General features: G+C 35.8%; 1 protein-coding gene across 2 annotated transcripts; it reads left to right on the forward strand.

Moving 5' to 3' along the window:
* Nucleotides 1-6,073: 6,073 nt before the first annotated feature.
* Nucleotides 6,074-10,295, forward strand: LOC119982395 (probable serine/threonine-protein kinase At1g09600). Of its 2 annotated transcripts, none has more exons than XM_038825735.1 (8): nt 6,074-7,298; nt 7,519-7,803; nt 8,162-8,479; nt 8,568-8,795; nt 8,932-9,008; nt 9,193-9,298; nt 9,386-9,817; nt 9,915-10,295. In XM_038825735.1, the coding sequence occupies exons 1-8, from the start codon at nt 6,822-6,824 to the stop codon at nt 10,059-10,061; spliced, it is 2,070 nt and encodes a 689-aa protein (XP_038681663.1). In that variant the 5' UTR covers nt 6,074-6,821; the 3' UTR covers nt 10,062-10,295. The 2 variants fall into 2 exon arrangements, with proteins under 2 accessions (XP_038681663.1, XP_038681662.1); XM_038825734.1 differs by having other exon boundaries at nt 6,076-7,298; nt 9,383-9,817.
* Nucleotides 10,296-12,479: the final 2,184 nt, after the last annotated feature.

Raw genomic sequence — 12,479 nt, forward strand, 5'->3', positions numbered from 1 at the left:
GTTTCGACCTTCATTGTGGTGACATTACCAAATGAAATTATCGTGTTACAGTCTTCAAATAGATATAATAAAGCATATATAATAAAAACATTTATATTATAGACAAAAATATATCAGCAAGTCGAACAGATAACATATCAACAGATCCCATGGATAGAGTGGACTATGGTCGTCCGGCCATCGATCAAGGCTGACAATCCACTAAATAGAAGCGTTGGAGCACCACAACCAACCCCCAACCATCATTCACCGCTGTTAGTTGCTAGTTCCATTGAAATCAGACCTTGAAGTCAAGGCCAACGCCACCGCAAGCAACCACTATGGGAGTGTTGCCCAGAGTTAGGTGCACAATCCCCACCCATTGGCTAGCTGGAATAGTCAGCGGAGGAGCGAGATCCGATTTGGATATCAAATAGAGAAGATGAAGGTATTTCTGTCAAGAAAACAAATATTTATAATTTTTATCCTTTTATGCAATATTATTTTAATATTTAGGGAGCTCATGGAATAAAACTTATTTGAGTGTCATTATGGGAACAAAACTCTTAATTGAGGACCTTATCTCTAATTTTTCCTATTTTTTATCCTAATTTTAATGTGAATGTTTAATATTTTGGTTTCTATATCTATGTTCATAATAAATTAATATTCAACATTAAGTTAAAATGGCAGATATTGTAGAGATATGTAACATTGCTCTTGTTTTTTTTAATATTTTCTTATAAAATTCTTTTTCTTATAAAAAAATTAGTTTTTTTTGAAAAGGATAAAAAAAAAAAAAATAGTTGATACATGGACTCTACCTCATACTAATGCAAGAAAAATAGCAAAAACAAAAACACTAATTTTTTGTATGAAACAACAACACTACATAACAGTTCAAGCTTGGTTTGGGAAGATAATATTTTTATGTGTAAACTATGCATTATATAAGTTAGAAATAATGACTATCATTTTTCGGTATTTGGGTTTCTTATTTATAAAAATATATAATATAAGAATTCTATATCTTTAGTTGAATAAAATTATACCAAGTTGTAGATAGTCCAAGTTTATATGTCATTGTAGTATACAAGACCTTATAATAGATATAGTATCATACCATCCATAATTCCTTAAAACTTGCCTAACATCATTAACCTTATATTTTATACTAGTCTATGTTTATAGGATGCTCCGAAAGGAAGCTCATTTTTTTTATATAAGCGATGCAAATTGATATGTTTTTATGAAAATATCTCCTTTTTGACATATTCTTCAATAAAAACCTATTTATGGCAAGTAATCAAACACCTAGGCATTAAATTTTTTAATGTGTATATATATATATATATATTATATAGAACATATAATATTAAATAGATAACTTAATACATGTCTCCTTTAATCCAATAAAATATTAGTTACATAATATGACCCTAAAATAATACATTAATAAACTACAAGCCCAACTGAATAAGTAAACGCAAAAGATAAATGATCCAGCTAATGATGATAATACATATCCCCTTAACCCAATAAAATACTAATCACAAAGAGTCATTTGATAAGGTGTTAACAAATTAATTTTTTTTTTTTTAAAATTAGAACACCTTTCACATACAGTTTCTCATGTCTCTCATGTTCTCCTTCCACGAAGTGTTTGACCGAATTCCCAATGAGATTATTATGTAATATTACCAAAACATAAGAACTCGAAAAAAAAAATCAATTGTAATCATGTTATCAAATTTATGAATATGATTTTTTACTTTTATCTTGATGTTAACAAGCGATAAAAAATTCCAGAGGCGCTACCCCAGATCCCCATATAAAATTTCGACCCCCTAATATGCGATGCTAGTTCCGCCCATGTCTACAATGTGTGTGTATATATATATACCTCTTGAGCGGTTGAATCAGTTATATAGCATACCCATCGCCTAACCGGTATGATTCTAGTATTGATATTTAAAACACTGATCGTAAATACGTATTTGCACTCTACTAAAAAAATTTTGAAGCTATTACACATTCTTTGTCATTCGTCATTGTGTTGCTACTTCGACATGTTGATTACAATAATTCATCAGTGCCCCTATATGGGAATTTTATTATTTAAGTACTGATCAGGTAAAAAAAAACTCAGTCTTGATGACGTATCAGGTATTCAAACTAGCATCAGAGGTGACTATCCTGATATCCTTGTCTTCCAGCACAAGAGAAAATGTGAACTATGGCTGGCCCGAATTTGTTCTCGAAGGACCTCTCCGACGGTGATGCTAAGTTAATTCAAGATGCTTTTAGTCAAGAGTGTTCGGATCTCTCTCTTAAGTCTAGCAATCAAGAGTGCAGGGTTCCAGATCATTTACCTGACACTGAAGGTCCTCTTTTGTATGAGTTGGAGAGTTTTTATTTTGGTAGTGTTTGACCATAGGTCCTATATTTTAATTTTGATGATTGATTATCAAAGTTTGATGACTTACGAATGACGATGAATTTGATTGAAACTTGATTGGTTCTAATGTTGATTGAATCATACCTGTACATATATACAAATGTTTGTTGACCGATTGTCATTTACAAAGTAAATAAGAGCCCGTTTGGTTTGCAACATAATGCAATGATAATGGTAATCCTATTGCATTATAATGTTTGGTACAATTTAACACAGCAATGCAATGGTAATATGGTTAGTTGTAAGTGAAATCCTTATAAAAATAAGGAATCACAATACCAAAATTTTTTATGGTATTCAATTACAATTGCAATTAAACCATCATTTGGACAAAAGAAAGTCTTAACACATTAATTTATGAACATTATTTGCACACAATTTTTTACTAAATACACCTCACTCTAGTGTGTTTTTAAAGAGTTAATGGGGTGTACTTAGTAAAAAATGAGATGTAAATAATGTTCATCTAACTTTTTTCTCAATCTTTTAAGTGTGACAATTTTTTTTGTATTATTATATTATTTTTAAATAGAATATATAACTTGAAAATAGGCGTCACAAAATGGCTCGTGTGCGTGGCATGGCAGCCAAAGCACAACCCAAGTCTGAAAGAACATCGGGCTTGGGCAGCCCGAATATTGGTTTGGGCGGGCATGGACCTTAGTTTTGAGCCCGACCCTATGGGCTAAATTCAAGGCAAGGCCGAGCAATGGCCTATCCTAGGCCCAGGCCTGAACCCTACTTGGCCCCGACCAATCTCGAACCCTGACCCAGGCCTGAGCCTGACCTGGGCTTCAACATGGCCTAAGCCTGATTCGAGCCTAAACCCCACCCAGGCTCGATCAGGGCTAGAGCCAGACCCGAACGAGAACTCGTCCTAGACTCAAGTACGAACCCCAGCCTGGGGTCCAATCTTTGCCTCGGCCTGACCAGAGTTGAAAATCCGATATTGGCCCGACCCAAGCCAAAAGTCCGGCTTATAAGCCCGATTTATCTTGGCTCAGACCAGGCTTGAGCTTTCATTTTTGTCCCAAACCCGACCCGAATGGTCAATCCGGGCTTGGGCACTAAATTTTTGGTCTTGTCTGACCCGATATCGAGACCTAAATATGAACCCTAGAACAAGAAAAATGAGAGAAAAGGGTCGGCACGCATGTCGTGCGATTATCTTAGAAAAAACTAAAAATGGATTACAATTATGTTTTGTAAACCAAACATCTTAATAGGATTACCTTGTAATCATATTACCACCAATTCTCATTACCACAATTCAATTACTTGTAATGGAAATCCTATTACCATTACAATACAATGAACCAAACGGACCCTAAGGGTATTGAACTTTAGATTGTTAAATCTTAACCAATTCAAGTCTGATTGACTTAAAACTTTAACCATACTCTCATATACATGTATTTCTTAATTTCGAATAAGTTGAATAAAATTAAGTGCATTTAGAACCTAAACTGATTAGAATATGAAATTGAGTTAATTAGTGTTCCACGCTAGTCCTAGACTTAGGGTCACCATTTGGCCTGCGGGTCGAGACCCTACCCTTGCTCGCGGGCCAATGCCCGGCTCAGGCCCAAAGTTGCATCAAGCTTGGGCAGCCTGGCCTTATGCCTCGAATGGGCCTGAGTTCCATTTCTAGGGTTGAGCTTGGCTCGAAGCCCGACCACTTGGGCAAACTTTGGGCCGGCCCGAGCCTAGACCTTAAAAACGTGACTCTCTTCTCCAGTTCTCTTATCTATAGTCTGCTATCTTCTCTGGTTCTACTTCTTTTCTGCACACTCTTACTCATCTCTCTCTCCTCTATGTCTCTCATATCACACCTCGATTTTCATAGGGAAAGGGTACGTGAGGAAATGACAAAAATGCCCCAGGATCATATGATGCACATGGCGCAACATTGCATAGCAATGACATCAACATGTCAAACCAATCCCTAAAATGAAAAATTGCCAAAAGTGGCCCATAAAATTTTCTCAAAAACATAATTAATGCACAAATCATGCAACCTGTCTAATCCATGTACATCACGTACCGAACATCCAAATATGAGAATATCTCATCCGGTGTCTAAACCCCTAAATAATAGAGGATATAATCCAAAAACATATCCATGAATACCATGCCAAACATGATAATAAGTTTAAGAGTGGAATTAACCAATTTCCTAGTAAACAAGGTAATTCTACTTGTAATTCAAGTGTCAATAGAGCAAATGGACTACACCGCATCATGCATCTAACAGTTGCTTCTCAACCTGCTCACCTAAAAACAAAGGTAAACAAGAAACAAGAATAGGGTGAGTCCAATGCCCAGTAGAACATAGAAAGCTTATGACCTGTGTTGAAAAGGAATTAAAAGTAGAATTCGAAGACAACAAAAATAAATCGAATGTGACAATCTATCAACCATGCTCATGCAATCAATGATATGATATTTTATCAATGTATGCTCAAATCCAGTGTAATTATTTAGTAAAATAAGTACATTTCAAACATAACTAGTCATCGAGGGTATAATAATAACTTGAACAGTCAACCATTTTTTAGCTTTGCCATGATCCTTTACCGGTATTTCACCAACTACCAATTATTGCTTAACTAGGTTATATATGTACACCTAATAGGATATCTGGAGCCTTACTTTAGGTATAATAATATTTTTGTACATTTATTTATTATATACATTACAATAAATATATATTTAATAACTTAAATATTTTTACACATGCATTCTATTTTTTGCTTTGTATTTTTTCAATCAATAACCCATGGGAGCTCAAGTATTTTAAACGAAATTTTAAAATGTTTTAACTCTCAAAATACATGTTAGATTTTTTAAAAAAATTACATATTCAGAATCAACGCATAAAACTTTTTTTAACAAGATCTATTGTCAATGAATTTTATCGAAGGGATCTTAATTGCATCATTTTTTTCAATGAAATTTCAAAAACAATGGATTCAGAACTAAAACAATGAATTCTAGACCGTGCTTTAAAAAACAATAAAATCTATATTAAAGCAATAAATTTTGGACAATGAATTCTATGATAAAAGAGTGGAATAAAGTTATTCCATAGATTAAATTAATGGAATAAACCTGTTGGGTTTCCTTGGGCTACCAAATTGTTGGGTTACATGTCATTTTCGTTTTTCAATAACTACTTGCTTATTTATTTTATCACTTTATATATTGTATTTTCTATTATGTCAAGACTTAAGAACCTGTTAATTTTTAAATAGAGACATATTAGTGATGTATTTCTATATTATTGTGAGTATTATAATATATGAAATATTTTTAATTATCATTTATATCAAATAAATACTTATAGTAGTGTATTATGTTGAACTCGGTTCGAACCCCGATTGAACAATTGATCCTTGCACCGAAAAAATTTTCAGTTCAATGATCGGTTTGATTTTCAAAACCTTGATATTAACTCGATTAATGGATGTGACTAATAAATATTTCCCGAAAATGGGCACCATATAGCAACTTTCTTATGAGTCCTATTTGTTGCCACATAGCGCCAAATCTTCTCCACGCTGTTTGCGCTCCTGCACTCTAGCACAATTTGTTCTATGTATATAAGTATATTGCATCTGCTTGACTTGCACTCCTATCTCCCCTCTGTTTGAGATAGCGAAACTAGTTCATACATATACATATACATATACATATACATATATATATATATATATTTTATTTTTTTTTTCTTCCAGAACAACACTTTATTATTTTTAGGACCCAGATCCGCGTATTCCTCTTCTCCTCAGGTGTAGCTTATTATCTTGCTCTGCCAACGCAAATTACTTGTGACATATCCAAAAAGTACACCTTGAATTGTAAATTGCTGGGCTTTTTTTCTTATTTAGAATATTTACTTTTTTTCTTGTAATAAATTATAATTATTGTTTTGGCCTTGTTTTTGTTGCTTCTATGTATCTGCGATCGAGTAGCATAACTGATTGTGATTTATTGTCATAACAGAATTATCTGGAAACATCTCATGACTTTAAAATTTTCTCTATCTTTTGTTTTCATACTATTTTTTTCTTCCCCTCTAGGTAGTTGGTTCTTGTAGATTTGCAAGATCATTTTTCTCAAATTTGATAACCATATTGTGGTTGATTTTCCTATTGTCACCGAATTCATTTGGTTTAGGGATCTGGGTGTGTGCTATTGATTTCTGGGATTTGTAAATTTCATTATTGCCCAGCTTTTGGAGGAAGATTTTATATTTGGGGAGGAGTGATAAATTTGTTGGCTTAATGCCTGAGAAGAGAGAAGGTGATAAGGACTTGGTGTTGCAGATTTTGTGGCATCTCTACAGTTTTCTGCTTGAAATAGAGAATTGTGAATTGAAGATATGGGTTGCATTTGTTCGAGAGGAACTCGAACAAATGAATTTGTTGAGAAACATTTGAAATGCAAAGCATCAAACAAGCCTTCCAAGCAGCTAGCTGCTTCTTTTAAGAGGGATGATGTTGATGTTGAGGTTGAGGCAAATGGTATAGACAATAATGCCACTGCAAGGTTGGTATCTAATTATGGCAATAAGCCTTCCAATACTCCTGTAAATTCTGATGAGAGGGAGAAGAAAGCGATGACTGTTGGTGATGGATCCACAAAGCCCCAACTCCAAAGTCAGGGGACGTTGGATGTTGGGGCTAGTGTAGGAAGAGAGAAAGGGGATTTAATGATGATTAGGATAGGTAGCGTGACCAACGGTACTCGAGGAGCACAAGTTGTTGCTGGTTGGCCATCTTGGCTTGCTGTGGCAGCTGGTGAAGCAATTAACGGTTGGGCACCTCGTAGAGCCGACTCCTTTGAGAAGTTAGAGAAGGTAAGTTTGTATCCATATATGGATATATAGCTCATTGTCTTAAATCTACTAGCCATATGTACTCTACATTTAAATCGGTTTGAGACTATATCTACTCTACATTTAACACTATTTTTGGGTGAATGATAGTCGAATGGTTTTCTCTTCTACCATTATTCATGGTTCTGATTTCTTTTAACTTCTTACGAATAACCTTTTCTGCTGTGCATATGTAATGCAGATCGGAGAAGGAACGTACAGTAGTGTGTATAAAGCACGCGACCTGGATACAAACAAAATAGTTGCATTAAAGAAGGTGCGGTTTGCTAATAAGGATCCTGAAAGTGTTCGGTTTATGGCCAGAGAAATCATCATTTTGCGTAGGCTTGATCATCCGAATGTCATAAAGCTTGAAGGGATTATTACTTCTAGGGTGTCTGGCAGTTTATACCTTATATTTGAATATATAGAGCATGATCTTGCAAGACTTGCTGCAACACCAGGGATTAAGTTCAATGAAGCTCAGGTACTCGCTTCTCTTTTCTTTTCTTTTTTGTTGGCCTTGGACCTTAAGACATATTGAAAATGGTCGGATGGAGCTAGAAACAATTTGATTACCTTCACTGAATGTTTACCATAAGAAAGATTGCAATGCAAAAACTGTTTCTGCTCAAGCATGTCAAATTCTGAGGTAGGAGTAAATTTGGAAGCTACTATTCAACAGAAGAGTCAAGTTCTGATTTATAGGCGGATATGGAAGCTGATATATGAATTGGATCAGCTTACCTAACAATGAAGACATTTTTATCATTTTTTATGAACTTACTCTTCAATAAAAAATACTGGATTTCTTATGTTGAATTTTTGATGCTTTCGTTTTGTAGATCAAATGTTATATGAAACAACTATTTGATGGACTCGAGCACTGCCATAGTCACGGGATCTTGCATCGTGACATCAAGGCTTCAAATATTCTGATTGACTATGATGGCAATCTCAAAATTTGTGATCTGGGACTGGCAAGTTTTTTCAGTCACCATAAGAAGCAACCTCTAACAAGTCGTGTTGTAACTTTGTGGTATAGACCACCTGAGCTTTTGCTTGGTGCAACAGACTACGGAGTTTCTGTGGATTTGTGGAGTGCTGGTTGCATTCTTGCAGAATTATTCGCAGGCAAGCCTATCATGACAGGAAGAACAGAGGTATATATTTATATGTATAATTGGTCATTTTTTAGTGTAAATTAATCATTTTGCTCAATACCCATATCTGATAGTTTATGATTTGTAGGTGGAGCAACTACATAAGATCTTCAAACTCTGTGGATCGCCCTCTGAAGACTACTGGAAGAAATCTAAGTTGCCCCATGCAACAATTTTTAAGCCTCGACATCCTTATAAGCGATGTCTTGCTGAGACATTCAAGGACTTCCCTTCATCGACTCTGGCACTTTTAGATGTCCTCCTTGCTGTAGAACCTGAAAAGCGAGGGACTGCTTCTTCGGCACTTCAAGCTGAGGTATATAGTATTTAATCTTTATTTTTTCTACCATACCATCCCAAATAGCCTCTTTGATAATCATTGTTTCATCAAATATATAGTTAGAATCCATGATATGAATTCCCCTTTATTGTTGTTTCTTTTTTTTTTTCAGTTCTTCACAAGTAGTTTACCCGAGTACCCACCTACAAAGGAGTTTGATGTCAAGCTTGGAAATGAGGATGCTAGGAGGTAAGCCATCTTCGAATGAAAATGTTTTCTTTCTCAAAGCAAGTAATTTATTTAATTTTGTGCATATTTGGTTAATTAGTTTCTGAAGATTAATAATGTGTTATCAACCATGTTATGTCGAGTTATGCGGATTGGATTCATATTTTAAAAATTAATGTTGCCCACAAATCTGTCTGGGAAACAGGCAAAGAGCAACTACTAAAGGGCATGAATCAAGTAGGAAGAGTTCAAGAGCTTCTAAAGTTGTGCCCGCGCCAGACCCCAGTGCAGAGTTACCTGCATCCATGCAAGTAAATGCGAGTTTATGTAGTAATTTTCACAAAGTATAGTCTTGTACGTCAAGGTCTAACTTTTCTAATCCTCATTTGATATAGAAGACACAAGGCCAGTCGAACCTTAAACACGCGAGTGAGAAGTACAATCATGAAGACGATGGTGGCTCTGACATTTCAATCGAGGCACCAAAGAGAGCTACGCAAACGCTTTATCCTCATTCTAACCGGGGCCAGTCAATACATCCAGTAGATGGGGCTGGCCGAGTATTTGGTTCTCCTTGGAACGCTGGCAGGTTAAGAAGTAGTCATCGTGCTTTGGTGCATCAAGGAGCAGCCCAATTGTCCAGATTTTCTAATTCGGTCGGAGTTGGAGGCAGTTCACATTTGGATTGTAGTAACACTGGTATTAACAGGAATCATCGTTGGCCCGTAAATGATAGTATGTCATCGGAAAAACATGATTGGTCCAACCATTTACTGGACAGGTCGTATAGAAAGGATCATGAACAACAACATGCAAAAGAGTCTACAATGGTAAGGAGTTTGTTTTCTTTTATATCATTTGGAAAGTCTATTATCCTGACTCATATTATATACTTTACCAATCACCGGTCGCTGCATGTGAACTCAGGGTTATGTGGCCAAGAAAACTCGTACCAACTACTCTGGACCATTGATTGCTCCTGGAGTTAACCTTGAAGACATGCTTAGGGAGCATGAGAAACAAATTCAACGTGCTATTCGTAAGGCTCGCACTGGCAAGACTAAGACCAAGTAAACCATGGGAGAAACGGGCGATTCATGATGAATGTGAGTCAATAAGGAGGTGAAGTTCCAACCACAAAAGGCTCTAAACAAGAAAGGTGATGGTTGAAAGTTGATTTAAATGGGATTATTCCATCATTCCAGCAGTGGTGTTTACCAACTTTATCAGTTTATTCAATGCTTTGAATGTACACATTCGAAATATCACTTATCAGATTCTATTGTGGAAGATCCCATTTTTTCTAAAGAATTCACCATGATATATCTGATCCATGCATAATATCCCGAAAAATGGACACAAATTTTTTGATTGTTACTTGGTATCGACAATGGATCTGAAAAACTATCTAAAAATCTCCAATTTAGATATTTATAACCTGTCAAAATAAGAAACATGGCATATATGTTTTGAATAGATTCCGCGTAGAAAGACGTCAAGAAAGCTTGAATAAGAATAGTTGATTCAATAGCTGCGGTTAGGCCTTTAGACTCTTCCTACTGTCAAGCTACTACAGGCTAAGATTGAAACAATTCGACAAAATCTTAAAAATGTTACTCAAATCTGTTGAGCTTAAAAAAATTTAATAGAAAGAATCGGTCACTCTTTTGCTTAAACGAAGTTGGGATTAAGCGTACGTTCGATTCCCTCACGAAAGAGCACTTGTCTCTTCCATGTAGTCTCTCAGACACCCATTTTCTTGCCTATTTTCGTCTATTTTTTTTTCTCTCTCTCTTTAGTTTAAGATAAAAACTTAATATTTTTGAAAGTGCAGGCCTACTAATCAATGGGTTAATATTTATTGGAGGTTCAAGGGCCAAAACTTGGTTTGTATCTTTTCAATTGTAGGCGTTTGAACCTATAATCGTTGAAAAGTCAACTTTTGATGACGTATGATTGTATGCAATATTTGGTTCATACAATACTTCAAAGAGCAGAGTCGTTAGAAGCTCTTATACTAGACTGGGGGGTGCCGGACAAAGAGACTCCGATGGTCAAATCAGTATTGGAAGTAAGGCGGGATATGACCGTGGATGGAAACCGACAGGGAATGATGTTTGGGCTGAATATGTTGACAGAGAATTTGGGTAGAACGCTTTGGTTGAGTGTTTAGTCTTATTTGTGCATACCTTTCCCAAATATGGGGGATGACTATTTATATATTCTTCAGTAACAAATGACATGGTACTTTTTGAGAAAAGTATTATCTAGGAACTTGGGTTTGTTCAAATGGGATGATTGATAGGTAAAGGTGATGTTTAGGAAATTATGTAGTAGGACCCATAAAGTGATGAAGGAAGGATTTAGACAGGCTAGGCGCATGGAAAAAATATATATTTGTCATGTGTCGTGAGGATATAGGAGGGAATCTTTATGAAAAATGCATATGCATACTTTAACTGACAATATAAGGAAAGAATAATCAAGCCTTAAGTCAACATAACTATCAAGTGGGGTCATGATGGAGTTGTCTTGTTATTCACACTTAAGAAATTAGTTTATAACTACTTGTTGGCAGGCTGCTGATTGGTGCAATCCTGGACAACTGTCAGGCGGTTGTCAGACTGTGACATTCTGTTATAGACGAATATCAGTCTGCAGGTTGGTGTGACGTCTGTTATGGGCGACAGGCATGACATAAGATGTCATTACATTTGATGGGTGTGAGACTGCATAATGTATGACATAGGCAGTTGGTGGGCCGTGGGCTCTGATCTTGATAGACATGCAAAGTAGATAAGAGTATTGGGTTTGAGCCCATGATTTCAAGCTTAGTGGGCCAAGGGCCTTAACTCTTTAATGAATTTATATTATAAAATTAAGTATGTTAGGCTTGGGTAAGCTCCTTTCGAACCTTAACCTAGCAAGATTTGGATATCGCGGTTGAAGGTAATCGCAGAGAACACATAACAGAAAAGAAGAGCAATCTTCAACATCATTTCATAACTAGTTTCGGTTACAAGCTTCCACTACTATTTATAACTGCCAAGCCTATCAGTTGTTGCCACGTGGTTAATACAAGACTAATAATAGAAACAGTATTAACAAGTGAAGGACATATCTATCTATCTATCTATATTATATAATCCGAAGAATTGTAGTGATTTCGTGGGGAGTGCGGCGTTTGTTTTTGTACTTGTGCAAGTTGTGTTAGTTGTAGTTGTAGTAGGGCCGTCCGATTGCTTCAGTTACTTTTCATCCGACGGTTATCGTCGTGAGTTTGCTTGTTATTTTGTGCTTTTGCTTCCATGTTCTTTTTGGGGCGCAATTTTGTTTTGTTACTCGCTTCACTTCTCTTCTTTTTTGTCTATTTTTGCAGATGGCTTTTACACATGCCTTGGTTTTATGTGGTTCACGTGTCTACTGTTTTAGTCAATGCTCTGTGTGTCAACTGATGGATTTTTTAGGTTCTATACTGTCGTCTTCTTCTTC

The sequence above is a fragment of the Tripterygium wilfordii genome, chromosome 17, assembly GCF_013401445.1.
Source record: "Tripterygium wilfordii isolate XIE 37 chromosome 17, ASM1340144v1, whole genome shotgun sequence".
Lineage (NCBI taxonomy): Eukaryota > Viridiplantae > Streptophyta > Magnoliopsida > Celastrales > Celastraceae > Tripterygium > Tripterygium wilfordii.